Source organism: Heterocephalus glaber, unplaced genomic scaffold, assembly GCF_053883595.1.
Source record: "Heterocephalus glaber isolate CG9 unplaced genomic scaffold, H.glaber_assembly_v1.0 deba00001606, whole genome shotgun sequence".
NCBI classification, from domain to species: domain Eukaryota; kingdom Metazoa; phylum Chordata; class Mammalia; order Rodentia; family Bathyergidae; genus Heterocephalus; species Heterocephalus glaber.
The window spans coordinates 37,177,863-37,198,412 of record NW_028258377.1 but is presented as its reverse complement, the minus strand read 5'-3'; the positions used below and the strand labels follow the sequence as shown (position 1 = coordinate 37,198,412).

Here is a 20,550-nt window from a genome sequence, read left to right as displayed (position 1 = left end):
TGTAACCCTTGTGTCTTTCTCTTTAGCTATGGGAGAGTAGCACTGCTATGGCAGGAAGCCAAAAAAGTAAAGGTAAGAACATTCTGCTTTTAGAGAATTACAGTGTGAATGCAGAGCAAGACCTAAGAGCTGGCTAACTCAGCCACCAAAATTACCGCAAGCAAGAGAGATACTCAGAGTCTGAAGATCAGGAAAGTAGAAAAATTTAATCCTTTGGAGTCCATGCTACTATGGGCAACCCTGGGGCAATATTGAGGTCCTCATTCCACCCTTCCTTTCCCTGGTGAACTGAAGAATTCCCTAAATGCATAGGAAAGAAAGTGCCCAGAGTCCTCCTGACCAACAAAGACCTGAAGATGGGAGGCTGCAGAGGGAGAGAACTGAGTAAATAGAGGAAGAGTATGGGAGGGATCAGCATTTCTGAGGAGAAAGCAGCAGGGAGGGCACCTCGGGTTCTCTGCACTTTTTACTGCTAAGTAGAAAACCTCAAATAACTTATCTCAGGCTAGATGTTTAAGGTCTGCCCAGTCTGCAGGATCTCTTCCCCCAGATCTGAATGATTTTGGTAGGTTTCTGTGACAACCAGCCACCCAATGATACCCACTGAAGATCGCGCCCTCACATTTCTTGACAAATAGGAGGATGCCCTATGCTAGGCAAAGCCACAGACTGACACAGATTTTCAAATGAGAGCAGACCCATAAAATAAGACTAAGTTCCATTATTCTGTGAAGTCTTCACACAATACTTACACAATCTATATATCATTGTTTTATCTTTGTAGTGTGGAAACCTCACTACAGTGTACCAAAAGATTTGGGGGCAATAAGGAAACATTTCAGGGGGTTTTACTTTGTGTAGGCCTCAGCATTCAATGCTGTAATTATTACAAGGTGTGATCCTTTCAGTTGCTCTCCCTGCCCCACATACCAGAATTGATATACCATTCAACCAACTAGAGACTTTTTGGTTCCTTTTTTTCTGTACCGGGGATCAAACTCGGGTCCTTGAGCTTGCGAGCCAGGTGGCAGAACCCCTGAGCTAAATCCCTGGCCCTGGTTCCGTTTCTTATTTTCTTGAGGCCTGGTATTGAACCTAGGACCCTCACAAGGCTGGCCTCAAACTCACAGAGATCCTCCTGCCTCAGTCTCCCAAGTGTGGGGATTACAGGTGTGAGCCACCATGCCCAGCCCTATTTAAATTTTCTCATACACTGCTGAGGCAGGAGGATCATTAAATTGCCCAGGCTAGCTTTGAATTTGTGATCTTCCTGGTTCAGACTTGCAGAGCACTAGGATTACAGGTACATGACATCACGCTGGCGTTTTGGTCCCATTTTAAGGACCAACAAAACTGTTGCTTCCACAACGACTCCTTGCATAATGTCCCTGTCCCTGGGACAAACGGTGAATAATCTCACAGGATCAAGCCACATCTTACACCTGGTCAAAACTCAGACCCAGGCGGTGCTCCCACGTGACCCCTTCCAGCAGCGTCATAGGGACACGTGGGCGTAGAGAATTCGTCCCCTCCCCCTGTGGATTGTTGACAACGCCGCCGGGGTCACGTGACCTTACATCATCCCACCCCCCCACCCCCATTTTAAAACTCCGGTCCTGTTGCGTCCGGTCGCTGCCTCTCGGGGAACCTAAAGCGGTGACTGGGGTGGGGAGAGATAGGATAGGGTGTAGGTTCAACGTCCCTGAGTCCAGAGTCCTTCGTGAGAGCCCGGAGCGCCCAGCCGGTCGGGCCGTGCGGACCCGAAGGCTGCCCGCGGGGGGACGCTAGCACCCCCTCCCACCCCGCGCCTGCGCCGTACGGGCGGAGGGCGGAGGGATCCGGAGCGGAGACGTCACTGCGGGTTGTTTGTGCAGTTTCGGAGGCGGCGGCAGCCTGCAGTGATTCGTCCGCGCCGGGGGGTGGGGGGCTACGCGGGATTCTTTTCTTTCACACTGACCGCGGGGCAGCTGGGGAGCATGTCCACCCCGGCGCGGAGGAGACTCATGCGGGATTTCAAGCGGTAAGGACCTTCGCTGAGACGACGGCTTCTCCCGGAGCTGCCGGGCGGGGGTCCCAGACGCCTGCCCGTTGTGACCCTAGGGGCTCGGCAGGAGCCCAGACCCAGGCTCGGCGCCCACTCCTCATCCGTGTTTGTCACTGAAGCGTAGGAATCTCGACGCTACTTCCTCTTATCTTTGCCCAGAAAAGTGAAGAGCTGCCGATCCGCTGGCCTGGGCGTCCCTGCTGCCCCCTTAGGCCGGGTGCCCGACGTCCCCAAACGCCCAGACCTCACCCTCCCGCTCCTGCACCTTATGGGCGCCCCTTCGCGGACCCCTAAGGGTGCGCTCCTGGGCCTCACCTGCTGCACCGGGCAGCTTTGTTCCGAGCCCCCCCCCCCCGCGATCACCTCCTCTCGGGAGCGGGGTTGGGGTGCTCTCCCGCTCCCCGCACCCGAGCCCCGTCCTCCTGCGCTGAGGGTGGGGTCCGCTCGAGGCCGGAGGTGGTTTAGCCACCCCGAAACCCGACCCTGCCCCGCCCGCCCGCCCAGAAGGACCTTGAGACTGGGCCCGAGACCCGAGCGTGGCCGGCCGTCCTGGCTGCCAGGGCTTCTGGAACTGCTCTCTGGCCGGTGAATAAAGCCCTATCTATAGCCTCCGAGATCTGGAGAAAGGCCTTTCTCAGGCGGGCGCTAATCTGATACTCCCCGGGACTCCTTTTCTAAAACGGTTTTGTTAGGAGGTGTGGGGGTTGTAAGGAGGAAACGACTTCTCTTTCAGCTTACCTTTTATCCAATACTTTCAGGTACAGAAGCAAAACTATTGAGAAATTTAGCTTTACGGTGTTTTTTTATGTTTTTCTTAAGTTTTTTGTTGTTGTTGTTGTTCCTGGGGAGACCTACCCTGATTGAGACAAATATGTAATACAAAAACTTAGATTTGCCGCTCAGGAAGTAACCTCTCACCTTCGCCATCAGAAGGCCGTGAGGCATTTGGAGGCCATCTTTTGGGCCTTGGCCAGCCTACCGTTTAATTCATTTGTAGCTTCTTTTTAGCCACTTCAAGGTAGCTATCAAGCAGTGGCTCCTCCAAGGCTTCTGTTCATAGCACCTAATCTGCATGAGTTTGGCCAAAAAGTAACAGTTTTATATAGGCTAAAATGAGTGTATCCGTGTGTATGTATAATGTCGAATTTTTTTTTATCGAGGTGACAGTCTTTAAAAGATGTTCTATTTGGTGTAAAAGTCTTTCTTCTAAGTCTTGAAGACACGATTTGATTCGTTCCTACGACTGAAATTCAGATGTTTTCCAGTTTATGTCCATTATTTCTCTTTGTTCATTATTGCAATTCTCTGCTTAATTCTGAGTGAAACACATGGCGCCTTTGGTAGTTTTCCAAGGGTTTTTTAGGTTACAAGAATTTCACTGTGATGACTGTCAGAAGCTTTGTATTGACTCTCCTCCAGGTCCAAGAGGTAGATTTGGAATTAGTGCACAGCCTATAAAATAGAAACTGCTGGAAAATCCAACTGAAGCTTCTGATTACTTTAAAAAGCCACTGGTAGCTGGGCGTGGTGGCGCATGCCTGTAATCCCAGCACTTGGGAGGCTGAGGCAGGAGGATTGCCTCAAGCTCCAGGTCAGCCTGAACTACACAGCAAGACCCTGTCCCCCCCCCCCCCAAAGCCATTGGTGTCTGAAGCAAGAAAGCTAAAGTAAAACTTCTGCCAAAAACTATTTCCTGATTGAGTTTTTAGTTATTTGGTGTGTACTGTGGGGTTTGCTGTCTCTGTCTCTCTTTGCAACATACTGCACAAGTAGCGGTGGTTAATACAAACAGTCTTTGATTTTGGGGGGGGGGGGCGGTACCAGGGATCGAACTCAGGACCTTGCGCTTTCGAGGCAGGCAGCAGCACCACTGAGCTAAATCCCTGGCCCAGTACTCACAGTCTTTGCATGTTTAGAGCAGGAAAATTGATGGTGCTTTAAAAATATCTTTTTGCGGGCTGGGGATTTAGCTCAGTGGTTCTGGTGCCTGCCTCACAAGCACAAGGTCCCGAGTTTGATCCCCGGTACCAAAAAAAAATCTTTTTGCTGTTGGTGTTTTAAACTTTGTTTTGGTTCAAGAAGGCAGTCTGCATATATCAGTTCTGGAACAGATTATATCTTAGTCTTGAATCTTGAAGAGGGAGGATCTCCAAGCCCTTTGGACTTACAGGTATTTAATAAGTATATGTGCCTGGTGGATATATTCAAATCATGTGGTTCCTGCCCCCTCATACAATAACAAGGAAATGGATTTAGTGTCTCCAAGTAGATGGTATAGAGTTCATAGGTGTTGTGTTTGTCCTACCTAGAAACCTTAGTGTTCCAACTTTGGAAATTACCTCTCTGGATTTCTAGATTGCAGGAGGACCCACCGGTGGGTGTCAGCGGTGCACCATCTGAAAACAACATCATGCAGTGGAATGCAGTTATATTTGGGTGAGTTGATTTACTACATAAGAGGCGTGTGGTAATTCTTTAAGAAAAGTGAATATACTTAGGCATAGTGGTAATGCCTGGCAGGCTGAGGCAGGAGGATCACAAGTCCAGACCCAGCCTGAACAAGACCCTGCCTCAAAATTTAAAAAGGCCTGGGGATTTAGCTCAGTGGAAAGGCCTTGGCTTCAATGCCCAGTACCGCCAAAAGGAAGGAGATACGGAAGGTAAATATGTTACAGCTAGGTAGGAGGAGACTGAAGTGGAGTTCTAGATCTTGAGGACTAAAACTCAGTATAAATTAGAAAAAAACTTTTTTTCTTTGGAGGTGCTGGGGATCAAACCCAGGGGGGCCTCATACATCGAGGGCAATTGCTTTACTGCTGAGCTACATCCCTAGCCCAAAATACACATTTTAGTAAGAATCTGGGGGCTGAGTATGGTGGTGCATGCGTATAATCCCAGCACTCCAGAGGCTGAGGTAGGAGAATCGTCACAAGTTAGAGGCCAGCCTGAACTACATAGCAAGACTCTGTCTCAAAAACCAAAAAAAAAAAGAAGAATTTGGGCAGTTATATACCCTTTTATTTGCTCTGTGGAGTTACTACGTATGATTTTGTTTTGTTCTGAGATGGAGTCTTGCTATGTCACCTAGGCTGGTCTTGAACTCGTTGCTCAAGTGATCCTCACACTGTAGCCTCCCACTTCATAGCTGGGACTGCAGGTGCATGCTACCACACTCAGCTGTTTTGTTGAGATTAGGGTCTCTGTGTTGCCCAGGTTGGCCTTGAACCCTGGGGCTCAAGTGGGCCTCCTGCCTCAGCCTCCTGAACAGAAGGGATTACATTCACACATCACTGCACCCAGCATATGTGGTTTTATAATAACTTTGGATGACTGATAAAGATACTACTTGAAACTAAATGGATGGAATAATAAAGGAGAAAATAAAATTATCTTACAGAAAATGTACCACATAAGTGTTTATTCTGTAAGAGCTGTAAAAAGGCTGGGAACAAGAAATACAACTTTCACTGGGGCAAGACTGAAGGAAAATGTTTCATGGCCCAGTGTAAAATAACTGAGAAGCAGCCTTTCATTTTTGTAGTTTTTTTGTATCATTTTGCGTAGCTGTGGGAGGTGAACCCAGAGCCTGCTCAGGCTAAGCAGGCACTCTGCTGTTGAACTATAGCTCTAGCCCACATACGTGCTTTTCTTTTTTTTTTTTTTTTTGTACCAGGGATTGAACTCGGGTCCTTGCCCTTGCGAGGCAGGCGGCGGAACCACTGAGCTAAATCCCAGGCCCCACATACGTGCTTTTCGATTTAAATTTTTTGTCTTTTTTTTTTCTGCTTGGATTTCGTTGTTTTTCTTTTACATTGGAATAAGTGTTTTGCACTAAAATGTAAAAAGAAATACTATCATAAAGTTCTTTAGTTTGCCATGTGCCTGTAATCCCAGCACTGGGGCCAAGAAACTGCAAAGCAAGACTTTGTCTCAGAAACCAAAAACCAAATCAAAACCTACTCGAAAATGAGTGAAGTTCAGCCTCCTAGAGTAAAAGGGTTCTATTACATTCCATTCAGGCTGTTACAATGTTTCTTTGAGATCTTGAATGTACCTTACAAGTAATAAATTCATGCTGCAGCTTAAGAAAGATTAAGTTGGGATATGGAGGCAAGAAAAAGATCTGAGCATAAGAATTTGGCTTTCTTGGTGACACAAGCTAGATGTAGCCAAACAAGAGCTATTGCTCAAAGCAGCACACTTTGTTTCTTTGTTTGGTTGTCTTTGTTTTTGTTCTTTTGAGACCGGTCTTTCTGTGTAGGTGAGGCTGGCTTAAGCTCACTGTATACCCAGGCTGGCCGTGAACTTCTGCCTCAGGCTCCCGCCTGCTGGGTTACAGGTGTACACCAGCACTCCCAGCCACCAAGCAGGACATTTGGTTTGGTGTCATAATTCTCACGAAGGGTATTGATTTCCATCGTACTGTTATAAAACAAAGATTACTTTTTTCTCATAAGAGTACGCATAACTACTGGGTGTGGTGACAAACTTGTAACCCCAGCACTCGGAGGCTGAGGTAGGACAGTTACAAGTTGGAGGCTAGGCTAGATAACCTAGTGACTTTCTGAGCCCCTGTCTCAAAGAAAAGAAGAAAGGAAGGACTGGGGATGTTCCTCAGTGCAAAGGCCCTGGGTTTATTCCCTAGTGCCCCCCCCAAAACCCCAATAAATGTTACTTATATTTAGATCTGGGTGTCATGGTGCACACACACCTATAAGTCCAGCTACGTGGTAGGCTGAGGCAGGAAGATTGAAAGTTCAAGGCCAACCTGGGTAATTTAATGAGACTATCTCAAAATTTAAAAATTTTTTTAAAGGGCTGGGAATGTAGCTCAGTAGTAGAGCACTTAACCTAGCATGTGTAAGGCCCTGGGTTTGATCCCCATTACCTCAAAAGAAGGGCACATATTTACACGATGGTCAGTATTTATGAATTGAAGTGGTTCTTTTCTTTAGTTTTTGAGCCAGGGTGTCTCTGTCGTTCAGCCTGGCCTTTAACTCTCTAGGCGGCACAGGCTGACCGTGAACGGGCAGACCCTCTCAGCCTCTCAGGGCAGGGATTATAGGCATGTGCCCTCACACCCAGAGTACTGCATTCCTTCTGTACTAAAATCAGGGACAAATTGTTTGGTTTTTATAAAATTTCTGTAAAAAGAAAACACAGAAATGAAAGTTACTCTTTATGTTTCCATCTGGGAAAATCCAAGGCTAAGATGGTATTAAACATCTTTAAAATTCTACAAATCATCAGAGTGGGTATCTTCCTCCTTTTGCTCTGTTGGAGTCTATCATTGCTATTCCTTTGTTTTGGTGCCAGGGATTGAACTCAGGACCTTGCGCTTGTGAGGCAGGCACCGTACTCTGAGCTAAACCCCCAGCCCTATCATTGCCTTTTTTTTTTTTTTTGGTACTGGGGATCGAACTTGGGTCCTTTCGCTTGCGAGGCAGGCACCGGAATCACTGAGCTAAATCCCCGGCCCTGCCATTCTTGAAGAGCAAGAAAAGCAGAATAAAAAACTTATTTTAATCAGAAATCTTCTTGTTTTCAGACCAGAAGGGACACCATTTGAAGATGGTAAGTCATTCTTAACTCTGTTTTCTGTAGAATTAAAAGAGTGCTTTTAAGTGGGACTTTATAAAACCAACATACCTACTTGAGGTCATTTCTATTGTTAATAAGCCAAGTTAAAATTAAAGCTACTGAGAACTGACAGTTTATAAGACTTCACACATTAACTTGATCACTTCTATTAGTCCCTCTTTTTCGTGTACTTTGACATTTGCCTATAGAACTAAGCTTAGGTGTCAGAGTCTGTGTTGAGAACGGTTTATGTATATGTGACCTTTATTTAGCATGATAAAGATGTCCCTGAGGTAAATAGCAAGAGAATAAATAATACTTTTGTGTTGAGCTGAAATTTTTCCTAAACATAAATAGCTGGGCCAGATGTGGTGGTGGACAGCTGTGATCCTAGCGCTTAGGAGGCTGAGCCAAGAGAATCGCTGTGAGTTCAAGGCCAGTCTGGGCTACATAGTCAGTTCAAGGCAGGCTGAACTACAACAACAACAAAAAATAAGTGGCTGCCAGTAGCTTTACATACTATCATTTTGCATAACCTTTTATATCTCAGTTTGTGTATTTTCACCAGGAGCCAGTAAAAAGTAGTTCTGATATACATTTATAATTGAGTTTGTCACATTAATTTCAACCAAGTGCTTTCCCCTAATTATACCATGGATTGAAAAAATTAAAAACAGCTTTGCTGTAATTATCAACATGACTTCAGAATTAGTCCATCAAGGATACTTGAACAGAGTCCTGACAGCAGAACTATTTGTAAGGAGATGACTGAATGCCTGCTGGGGAAACGGTTAGGATGTGATGATGTATCTGGACTCTGGAATATTATATACCCATCAAAAATAAGCCAAAGCTGGACAGAGGCCTGAGTAGACCAAAAAAGTTGCACAGTGATGAATGTTGTAGCATCCCATTTTTACTAAACATACATCTGTGCATGTGTGTTAAAGGGTTATGTACCACACTGTTATCAGTGGTTATTTCTAGGTGGTGTCAGGAATTGATGGAGACACTTAGGGCTTTAGCTTTTTTCACTACCAGCATATCATGGGTTCTCAGATGTGGTCCATAAACCCCTTAGCTCTGAGTCCCTGTCTGTGGATCCCATGTGATCTAAATTATCTTTATAGCAAGGCTTGTGTTGACATTTGCCTTGAAGGTACAGTAGCAGTAGTAGCTAACAGTGTGCCAAGCAGTTTAGCATCTTCGAACAAATCACTACAGTGGCACCAAACTGTACTAATAGTCATTGCACTCTTTGCATTTTAAAAGATGCCAGTTTTACTTTTAAATGCTTTGTTGAAATTGTTATTAAATTCTGACCTTTCGATACACTGCATATCTTTCTTTCGGTACTGGGGATCAAACTCTGGTCCTTGCGCTTGTGAGGCAGGCGGCGGAACCACTGAGCTAAATCCCCGGCCTCGCTGTGTATCTTTCTAATTATTGTATGTGATAAGGTGGGAATTACTAGTTGAGACACTTTCTTTGTATACCAAACTGTGACCCTTGTCTGGCAGAAAAGTGCTCCTATGGCTGAGCTGTAACTTGAGCTGCTGAGCTTTTCATGGAACGCTTTTTAATGAGTGACAGAATGTGGCTCAGTGCTAGTGCATTGGCTTGCCATTCGCCATGTGGGAGGCCCCTGGTGTGATCCCCTTTGCCTCCCAAGAGTGACTTACAGACAGAACTGTGGTTATCAGGTTTCAGTATGTGGCAGATGAAAAAATAAGAACCGAGAGAGTATGTAAAGGTGCAAATTTCCAATGATGAATGTCATTATATTGTATACCTAAAATGTACCAATAAAATTAATTTTGTAAAATGTGTGGCAGATGTATTGTTAGCATAGGAAAGGAAATGAAGGTATTTGTCACTGATGGTAAAATTTTCTGATGATATTCTAGGTGTTATTATCTGTTGTAATTTTTTTGGTAGTGCATAATTTGGAAGACGTGTAATTTGAATGAACTAGTATTTCTCAAATGACTAATACGTATATTACAGAAACACAATTTACGTGAATGGGCCTCAGTGGTAGTATAGTGTATGCAACATTCTCAAGGACATGTCTTTAATCTCCAGCACCACAAAACAAAAAATAGGAAGTTTTATGCAAAGTAAAACATTTTACTTGTTACTGGGTACAAAAACTTTGTTAATAAGGCTTCACATTCTACATTGCAACAAACCTTTAAAAATTGTGTAATAGCACAAAACAGTATCTACACTTACCTGAAACAGCTACTAGATACTCCCTTTTTTTCAATTACGTATTTGTACCAGGGCACATTTACTGTACTTCAGCTGAACATACTGTAACAGATTGAGTGCAGAAACAGATCAGGGAATCCAGCCGTCTTCTGTTCAACCAGTCATTAAAGAGAATTGTAAAAATGTAAAATGATGCTGCATTTGTCACTCATTTTTCATTAAATGTTATTGAGTTAATATTTTAAGATTTTCTGAGTTACACTCTAATTCAACAAGTATTAATAAGTATAATCAGCAGTTCGCTGGAGGCAGCCTGTACTCACTCAAGAGCTAGCTGTTTAAATTTCAGAAATTTTTGCAAGCCCGATATTGAAGAGCCATTACTTTATTTATTTATTTATTTTTTTGGTACCAGGGATCAAACTCAGGACCTTGTGCTTGCGCGGCAGGCAGCGGAAGCACTGAGGAAAATCCCTGGCCCTATTTTTATTTTTTTATATGGAGAATCATTACTTTAAAGTTAAATGATATCCAAAAAAAGGTTTTTGGGAATCAGAAAGTGATACTACTAAAACCTCATCACATTCTAATTATTTTAGTGTAGTGTACTGTGCTATACTGTGTTTGTAATACTCAAATCCTTTTCTCAGTCTAAATTCTAAGTGTCTGACTTTAACCTACTCAGAGGATCAATTTGGTAAAATATTTTACACTATATCTTCACTGGTCAGGTATTTGGAATACAGCTTCTACTTCTTTACTTTTTTTAGTTTGGAAATTTTCAATTAGGGAGTCCAAAGATACCAGCAAACCAAACGTAATCCCTATTTCATATTTACATATACATCATTAAGCATGCATGAGGACGGGTGATCCCCAGCATAACAAATAAGAAACATTAGGTACACACACACAAAAAAAGATTAGACATAAGGTTTACTTCCTTAATTGTCTAGAGTACCTCTATTTATTGATGGATATGCAAATACTTAGACTGAGAAAAGGATTTGTCTTGAGGTACTGAGGAGTGAACCCAGAGTCTACATGTACTAGCCATATGTTCTACCACGGAGCTACATCTCCAGCCGAGGTGTTTTGGTGAAATAAGGAAAGAACCTTGTAGAAGCATCTGAAATGGTTTAAAGTTTTGTTTACTTCATTAGAAGTCACATCTTACAATTTATGTCTCTGAGGGGTTGTAGTTGGGGGAACGTCTCAAACCTTCAATAAGCACAAAACTCTAGAAAGACAAACAGCCATTTATTAGTAGTTATTTATTGGAAATAGAATCAGAAGTAGAATTGAAGGTCCTTTCTATATACTGAACAGATATATACAGGCTTTGTTACACAATTCTTGAAATGCCTATGTCTCTTTTGACCATTCAATACTGATTTAGCCTGACCAAAATACATACCATATTGGCCTATAACCAATAATAGGCAATTACACTAAAGATTACTAACTCTTTGCATATTGGAATGAAGAGGTTGGTAGGGGAACCGCACTGACCTGCATTAGCATTCGTGCCTAACCTGAGTTTTTGCCACATGGTAGTCAACCTCTCTAAAGCCTGTGGCATCCCCATTTTAAGCTATGATAAACTATTTGTAGTTCTTCGTGTATCTTTTAAATCTTTGTTTGTTTTGTTTTTTGGTTTTTTTGTTTGTTTTAAATCTTGGTAGCTAGGGCCTGGTTGCTTTCCAAAAATAGGACAGGCAACACGCTCGCCCCTGGCATGTGAACGTACTTGCCAGTGCTGCCCGTTGGCATCGCAGGTAAACAGAAGTATATCAGTACATGTTTGTATGCTAAACTAGAGTTTGTAATCAGATTTTTGTGTGGTGGTTTAGAGACCAGTATGGGATTAAAAACTGACAACGAAATTAAAAAGGTGTGTTTGTTTTGGGGATAATTATTTTGGTTTGTTTTCTATTTAGGTACATTCAAACTAGTAATAGAATTTTCTGAAGAATATCCAAATAAACCACCAACAGTTAGGTTTTTATCCAAAATGTTTCATCCAAATGGTAAGTACCAATTTATTAGACATTGCAAGCTGTTGGGGGTTGGTTCCCTCCTGTTAGGAAGGGTGTGTGTGTGTGTGTGTGTGTGTGTGTGTGTGTGTGTGTGTGTGTGTGTGTGTGTGTGTGTGTGTGTGTGTGTGTGTGTGTGTGTTTTGCTAGGGACTGACCCCAGGACCTTGTGCAGGCTAGGCAAGTGTTCTGCCACTAGGGATGAGTCATGTCCCCAGCCCATTTCTCTCCTTTTAGGTCTACTCTCTCCTCAGTTAGGGTCCCCCTGTAGGTGTTGCTTCCATGTCCATGTTAGCCACTTTTTTGTTGTTGTTGTTACCGGGGATTGAACTTGGGACCTAGTGCTTGTGAGGCAGGTGGTGGCACCACTGAGCTAAATGGCTGGCCCCAAGCCACATTTTATTTATTTATTTTTTGTACCGGGGGTCCAACTTGGGTCCTTGCACTTACAGGGCAGGCGGTGGAACCACTGAGCTAAATCCCCAGCCCCTCGAGCCACATTTTTGTATCTGGAATCCTATCAAGGTTTCACATTTGAGGTTCAGTTCTGTTTTAGTAACTTCTGAACTGAAAGTAATGTGTAACTGGTTATAGTAGTGCATGCCATAATCCCAGCCACTTGGGAGGATCGCAGGTTTCAGCCTAGCCTGGGTAACTTAGCAAGACCCTGTCTTCAAAAGCTCTGGTTTCAATCCCCAGTCCTGCCAAAACACAGACAAAAGATTTTGTTTATGAAAAAAATATTTTCTTTATATAAAATAAGGATCATATTTATGTCAACTGTTGTACTGTTACTGTTTTAATATCCCGTGTTTTAATATCCCGTGAACATGTTCTTCTGGGGTTTTGTTTGTTTTTGTACTGGTGACTGAACTCAGGGTTGAGCCACACGCCCTGCCCTGCATCATTTTTAATGCCCCTCATCATTTTAGTTCTTTTACATAGATTTGCCGTAATCCATTTACCCTGTGTCCAGCTGTTGGTGGCTTTCAGTTGTTTCCTTTTTCTTCTCCCTGCACCCCAGGACTGGGCATTGAACCCAGAGCCTTCAGTGAGCTACATACTCCATCTTTTTTATTTTTTTTAATTTTTTTTGGTACCGGGGATCAAACTCCAGACCTTGTACTTAGAGGCAGGTGCTGGAACCACTGAGCTAAATCCCTGGCCCATCTTTTATAAATTTTGAGATAGGGTCTCCCTAAGTGCCAGGTTGGGCTCAAGACTTGGAATTACAGGGATGTGCTATCAGGGCTGGCCATTCTTTACAATTTTAAACAGCACTTTGAATTTTTTTCTTAATTAAAAGAAAAAAATTTGTTTTTTTCAGTGCTCTACTTCTAAGCTTTATCTCCAAGCTCCCAGACATTCTTGAAAATCAGTCTTCTCACATATCATTGATTACTTCCTCAGAAATGTTTTAAAAGTGAGATGACTAGAGCTGGGCCTGCTGGTACGCACCTGTAATTCCAGTACTCTGGGAGGCTGAGGCAAGAGGATTTCAAGTGTGAGGCCAGCCTGAAAAAATTAGTAAGACCTTATATCGAAAAAATAAAAATGGGCTAGGGATGTATGTGTGTGAAGGCTGAGTTTAATCCCCAGTACTACAGAAACAAAACAGAACGGAATGCGGTCGTTGAAAAAAACAAATCAGAGTACAAAGAAGGATAAAAAAATAAGATCATTCATAATCCTGTTAAACATCTACTTACATTTTGATGTTTAATCTTAAAATGTTTTGTGATTTACATACACTTCTAGTGAAAATATATATCTTTTGCCAAAATATAGAATTATTGGATATAGCTTAAAACTTGTTTTTAAAAGGTAAGATACTGTATCTATGTTACTAAACAAAGGGTACATATAATTTTCCGTGACTATGCCAGTGATGGTTATATGAATGTTTGTGTATAAGCAGAGTCTTGCGTAGCTTGTGCTGGCCTCAAACTCACAATCAACCTGCCTCAGCCTCAAATGCTTACTTCTGTGAGTTGGGGCTGGGACCTGCGGCTTTGTGCTGTCAGGAGGCATCCTTAGCCCTGAGCTCCACCCCCAGCCCCAGATGTACCATCATTTATGTACCCAGCCCCATCATTTTGTGGACTACCAGGGAGTTTCCCATTTCACTATTGTTGTAAACATCCTGTAAATAAGTCTTTGTACAAGTTCATGGTTATTCCCTTAGTTTCTAGGAGTGAACGCGATATGTCAGTAAATAAGTTTTTCAAGAGCTTTATTTAGAAATACAGATGTGTATGTGTGCTGGGTGTTGAACCTAGGGCCGTGGTCTGTTGGGCAGGTGTTCTACCACAGCTCTGCACTTCCAGCCTTGAAATACAGAATTTCAGTAGATTGCTTTATGGTATATGTTGGAAAAAGACTAACCCATTCCTGATGATAAGATGCAAAATCAGAGACTCGTTTCAGTTTTGAAGACAGGTTTTCCTATACGACTAAAAGGTTTAATGCCAGGTATGGTGGTCTACACCTAAAATCTCAACACTGTGAACTGAGGCAGGAAGATCTCAAATTTGAGCCCACTGTAAACAATTTAGCAGTTTAGTGAGATCCTGTCTAAAAATTTTAAAAAGGGGCTGGGAATGTAGCTCATTGTGAAAGCCTTGGGTTCATTCACCAATACTACGAAAAAGCAAAGAGTTTAGTTATTTCCTAATAGCTAAAACTTCTTATTGGAGCCAGGCATGGTGGTGCATGTCTATAATCCCAGAGTTTAGGAAGCTGAGGCAGGGGGATTGCGAGTTTGAGACCCCCCCTGGGCAATTTAGCAAGACCCTGTTCCAAAAACAAACAAAGTCCCAACAACTTCTGACTGGGCCAGGCATTCAGTTTATTTTAAAGACTTTTCTTAACTGTTAGGTATGACAAAGTTAACACATGTAACAAATTTAGTGTTGTCTTTGCAGTGTATGCTGATGGTAGCATATGTTTAGATATCCTTCAAAATCGATGGAGTCCAACATATGATGTATCTTCTATCTTAACATCAATTCAGGTAAGTGTGTTAGGATGTATCATAGTTTTTCAGGATTCTGTGGGATACTTTCAACTCCTTTAGGACCAAGTGAACAAGCGAAGCTCATTTTCCCAGCACCCAAGGGGCCAGTGGGAAAGCTCAAACAGGACTGTGATTTTCAGCTGGCTGGTTTGCTTTTATGTCAGTTGTCCATGTGAGATCAGTCCTCAGTCTGTTTCCCGATCCTGTGTGAATTACATATTCTTGCAGGTCAAGCTTATGCCCATGTAGCGTACGTAGCCAGGGGTTGTAGAGAAGAAATTCTTCAGGAGAGGTAAAGGTGAGTGCTTGGAAAACCAAAGGGACCTCAAGAAACTGCTAAGTACAGAGCAGCATTGAATATGCTTTCCCACCTAAGCTTTTCTATTTTTAAATAAATACAGTGTAACTGTTTGTCAGGGCAATCTGACAGAGTATTTCTGAGTTGACCTTAAGTAACAGTTTCGGAGGATGCATTTGGTTTCTGACCTAGGGTTTTAGAAGATTTTTCGGGGCTGGGGATTTAGCTCAGTGGTTCTGGCGCCTGCCGTGCAAGTGCAAGGTCCTGAGTTCAATCTCCAGTACCACCCCCAAAAAAGATTTTTCTATCAGACTTCATTCTGGTTGTCTTATAACCTTTCTTTCCCTCCCTGCTAAATGTATGTTTTGTTTATCAAGGGCAGCAAGATTCACCCCCAATTTACCATCAGATATTTGCAAAGTAACCCCCAGACTAGAGTTTAAGACTGGGAGAAGGCTCAGCTGTGGGAGCACTTGTCTGGCATTTAGGAGGCTCTAGGACCAATTCCCAGCACCACAAAAATATGAATAAATTTTAAAACAGAGTTCATTTGGAAAATGTTGCTTATTAAGGTGTTTATGGGTATTATATCTTAACCAAAGTAAGTTACTTCCTAGTTAGTGAGAGTCTTGGTATGTTAAAGAGAATACTGTTTTGTTATTGTTTGTTTTGGGAAGGTTCTAGGATTAAAACCAGGGTCTTCACACTGAGCTTTATCCCAGACCTCTTTTCTTTTCTTCTGTTCCCTTCTCTTCTCTTTTCTTTCCTTCTTTTTTTCTTCTCTTTCTTTTTTGAGACAGGGTCTCACTAAATTGCCTACGGTGGGCTCGAACTTGCCATCCTCCTCCTCCCTCAGCCTCCCAGTACTATTCTCTTCCGATACTGAGAATTGTTTTAGGAGCCTAATTTCTTTGCAGCAGGAAACCTCTTAGCCATTTCTGAAAGTGTTTAGACCTAAAAATAGATGACATACAAACCTGTAAAATAACTTGTTGTGTATAATGTTTTCTATACTCCATAACTGAGCCCTGCTAGTATAAAGAATAACTGTAAATCTGTTTTTCCTTCTTTCTTTTAGTCTCTGCTGGATGAACCGAATCCAAACAGTCCAGCCAATAGCCAGGCAGCACAGCTTTATCAGGAAAACAAGCGAGAATATGAGAAGAGAGTTTCGGCCATTGTGGAGCAAAGCTGGAATGATTCATAATAGACAACTGGTCTGTTCATCTCTCTCTTCATCGCTGTGTATAATTTACCTCCCAGTAGAAAGGCTAACATTTTAAGTGCCACAAGTTGTAAGGATTCTGCAAAAGAAAAAAGAAAAAAAAGGTCCTTCATTTAGAACCTACAAAAGCTTGTGTATCTTGATTAATGTACTTTTTATTGCATGGTGTGAACTAAGTTATTGCTGCATAAATTTGTAATATATCCTGTTTGTATTTTTTTCCAAGTGTATAATGTTGGTGTGGAGTTTTCATGACAGAATATACACATTTTGTAAATCTGTACTTTTTTCAAATATTGAATGCCTTATTTTTGAATTCTTTAGATTTTTAAATTGGAGAAAAGCACTTAAAATTTTTTATATATGAATATTACATGTAAAGCTGTTAAAATACATAACTTCAGTGCAAGAGACTTTGTCACTTATTTCCTTATCTGTTAGAAGGGTTAATAAGTCTCTAGCTCTCCATCAGTTGATAGTTTCAGTTCCAATTGCAAAAGAACATGTTTCTATTTTATCAAGAAAGTCTTCAAATTTGATTCTGGATACTAATTATAATCTCCAACTTTATTTTGAATGCACCTATATTAGTTTCAATTGAGTAGTTATAGACGTAACTGGCTTGACCCCGCTCGGCTCTGTGCTGAGGCCACTTGCTGACAGTTTCTCTGTGTGTTACTGTTTAACTGTACCTTTGTAGTTTCACATTGGGACCTCTACCACGAGCAGAGAACTGACGCAACTTATTCTGCTGCTTGGTAGCTCTTGAAAGGCTTGTGATGAATGAAGAAGGTAAAAACCATGAACGTTTACCAAAAATTGATGCCCCAGTATTAGCAAAGAATTGGTTGCATTTTTTGAGTAAGGCAGATATTTGGAAGGAATCTTGGTGTAATTTAAATATTTGAAAACTACCTTTTAATGCAATTACGTATCTGTTTATTCTGAGAAAATGTTTTAACACCAGGGCCTGCTGAGTTGCTTTCTCTCGTGGAGATTTTCTTTTTAATCTCCTTAAGTTGTATAAGTTGTACTGCATCTTAGTTTACTGGATAAATTTAAAACACAGTATTGTGGAAAGCTAATACAAGCTATCTTATGCTTTCAAATAGTATAGAAAATGGAAAATACACAAGTAAATTCTGTTGAACCACCTGTGCAGTCTCTCTAGTGGTTAAAGCAGCTGTTTCAGTACCCAAGAGTTTCTTGTCGCATCCAGACCAGTCTCGTAGAAAGAAGCTAACGGCATCTTGTGTATTGGAAGATTGGGTTACAGGATGGCACTATCTGCAGCCTGTATTCACTCAGCGGAGTTTACACTGCAGTGACTCAGTCCCCACGCTGCCCCCTTAAGTCACTGCCTGACAGGTGTGGGGGTGAGTGAGCTTGGAGACAATGGTACCAATGGGAATTCATGCGCTGGGGCCATGGTCCAGACAAGATGCCTGGCTCAGCAGTACTGCAGGGTCACGTTACAGGGCTCATGCTTCTGTACTCCGGTGACTCCCAGATCAAATGAGTGGTTACTGTGGAGGTCCACCCTTGCTTCATTAAGTGCCATCTGGGTAGAGCTTCAACACCCATTTTTATCTGCGTCTCGTCTCTGCCTGTGCAGTATAAAGCTGGACCATTGGACATACTGACAGAATTATGAGAGTTACACCTTGACAGGGAGTTCAGTGCACTTACTCCTTAGGTCTGCGCCTACGAGAATCTCATACTTTGCCAGGTGCAGTGGCAGATGCCTGTCATCCTAGCACTCTGGAGGCTGAAGCGAGAGGATCACTGTGAGTTCAAGGCCACCCTAAAACACACAGCAAGACCCTGTTTCAACCCACTCCCCTGAAAAAGAATCTCATACATGTCCACATGTACACCTTTTGGAGAAATTCTTAGGAAGGATCCATCTCTTGGTAATTCTTGTTTCTTCCTTCAGCCTTGGAACAGATTCCTGTTTCTTTGGTTCAGTACCAGATGTGAAGCTTCAATTTATAAGGTTATGTCATACAGAAAAGTGTTTATTTTTACACTTAATTTTTTCTTTTGGTACCGGAGATCGAACTCGGGACCTTGTGCTTGTGAGGCAGGTGGCAGAACCACTGAGCTAAATTCCTGGCCCCTTTACACTCTAATTTTTAAAGGTATGGTATGGGAAGAAGCTAGAACTAAGATTTATTCAGGTACAGCATTATATGGTTGGATTTGTTAAAAGTTTAAATGTATCTGTGACACCGTTTCATAGTAACAGTGCTTCTAGACTAGAACAGTACACTGGGCACTGTTTTAGCACTTTAACATAAATTATTCCTTCAGCTCGTGGTCTACGAGGACAGGACCGTTATATTACAGGTGAGAAAAGAGCCTCAGGGATGGCGACTTGCACAAGGTCAACCAGTCTGATCTTACACCTAGTAACTGCCCTCTCCCTTAGGAAATATTAAAGGGACTGAATTTACTCTGATAGTCTACTAAACTTAAATATTCATCCCAATTTCTGGGAATGTTTCAGTCGCTGTAGAGTTGAACACACTGTATCTACCCAATGGAAAAGGGTTTCCTTATGCCCTACCCTCCCCCCCCAATATGAACAAATCAGGTCTGGATATGGGAATACTTTTCCATCTCTGATATAAAGAACTGTTACTGATCACTAAAGCACATTTCCCCCTTCTCTGAAATGTGCTCGAGTCTGTAGGAGTAGCCTACACTCCTCAAACCGACCACCCCCAGCAAATCGGATCCATTAATATGAGTAACTTTTGGAACTGGTACAAACTTACATAGGTGGAAGGTAGTTGAGGAGAAGGGTATTCTATTTGCCGGCCATGGTCCCGTGCTCGGTAAACAAAGGCACTTGGCCTACATACGTAGTTCATTCAGTACTCCGTGATGTGCTGCTGTAGGTGGGACCCTAGGTACATATGTGCTGAGCAGGAGTTCTACAATGAGCTACACCTCCAGCTTTGTTAGTACTCTTTAAACATCAGCTTGGCACTCAGCAGAACTCAGTTATATTTAAGTTGGGATTTTTTTGTGTTGGTCTTTGTTTTTGCAGTGCTGACAGTCAAACCACATTAGGCAGGCGCTATACCACTAAAATATATTCCCATCCTAAAATGTGTTTTTTGTTTTGCATTTCAGGGATTAAACCCCAGGCCCTCGCACATTCTAGGCATCACTGTACCACTGAGCTACAGCCTCAGCCTCCCCAAGATGTTTTGATACCCAAGTTTTGAGAGGTAGGGATCAAATTTTGGGAGTGATTGTGTTTGGTACAATGCCTCTCTATTGTATCCAGCAATACAAAGTCCCAGTGGAATCTGGTTATATGGGGATTATGTACATAAACACAAGGTCAGTGGTTGGAAAGCTGTTAAAGGAAAATGAAATAGCTGGGCGTAGTGGCACATATTTGTATTCCCAGAACTTGGGAAGCTAAGACAGGAGGATGGCCGGGAGTGGGAGACCAGCCTGAACTACACACCAAGACCCTGGCTCAAAAAAAAGGTAAATGAAATTGTCGATAGGAACAGAGGCCTATATCACAATGTTCCATCTAGTTAGGGAAAAAATTAGCGGTTACTCGATAGAGGAACAACATTATCTTCCATTATTGTAGTGTATGACAGCAAAGATACTAGAAACTAAATCTTACAGAAAGGATTTTTTTTTTGGTACCGGGGATCGAACTCGGGTCCTTGCGCTTGTGCAGCAGGTGGCGAAACCACTGAGCTAAATTCCCGGCCAGGAAAGGATTTTTTTTCCATTCTTTGAGCAAAAAAGTTATGTGTGCCATTCTTCAATAAATTCTCTCCACCATTGCTATAGCTTTATAAAATAATTTTGACATGAAGGTTTATTTTGTTCTGAGACAGGGTCTCACTGTCATGTAGTTCAGGCTGGCCTTGAACTCAACTGTGGAGCTCAGACTGGCCTCAAACTCCTAGTGATCCTCCTGCTCAGCCTCCCAAGTACAGGGATTACAGACATGCGCTACCACGCCCAGCCTGTTGTGAAATTTTAATGTTTTCTCTGTTCATAGGATGGGTTAGTGATTTTCTTAGCTGGGCGAAAAAGAAGAATCATTTGTGTGCCTTTATAAAGCTTCCTAGGATGTGATTGTGCCACACACGGTTC

At 42.5% G+C, this 20,550-nt stretch overlaps 1 protein-coding gene across 3 annotated transcripts; it reads left to right on the top strand.

Moving 5' to 3' along the window:
• The first annotated feature begins 32 nt into the window (after positions 1-32).
• Ube2b (ubiquitin conjugating enzyme E2 B) lies at positions 33-17,568 on the top strand. 3 transcript variants are annotated; one of them, XM_087194966.1, is made up of 6 exons: positions 33-72; positions 4,400-4,480; positions 7,598-7,618; positions 11,779-11,868; positions 14,799-14,887; positions 16,267-17,568. In XM_087194966.1, the coding sequence occupies exons 1-6, from the start codon at positions 48-50 to the stop codon at positions 16,393-16,395; spliced, it is 435 nt and encodes a 144-aa protein (XP_087051092.1). In that variant the 5' UTR covers positions 33-47; the 3' UTR covers positions 16,396-17,568. The 3 variants fall into 3 exon arrangements, with proteins under 3 accessions (XP_087051092.1, XP_021096807.1, XP_004836632.1); XM_021241148.2 differs by having other exon boundaries at positions 52-72; positions 7,593-7,618; XM_004836575.4 differs by lacking the exon at positions 33-72 and adding an exon at positions 1,637-2,020 and having other exon boundaries at positions 7,593-7,618.
• Positions 17,569-20,550: the final 2,982 nt, after the last annotated feature.

Bases quoted from the DNA above. Each gene is read 5' to 3' on its own strand.
- Ube2b (XM_004836575.4), top strand. From the start codon at position 1,977: ATGTCCACCCCGGCGCGGAGGAGACTCATGCGGGATTTCAAGCG. The intron at 2,021-4,399 runs GTAAGGACCTTC...CTGGATTTCTAG, and splicing joins CTCATGCGGGATTTCAAGCG to ATTGCAGGAGGACCCACCGG. The intron at 4,481-7,592 runs GTGAGTTGATTT...TCTTGTTTTCAG, and splicing joins TGGAATGCAGTTATATTTGG to ACCAGAAGGGACACCATTTG.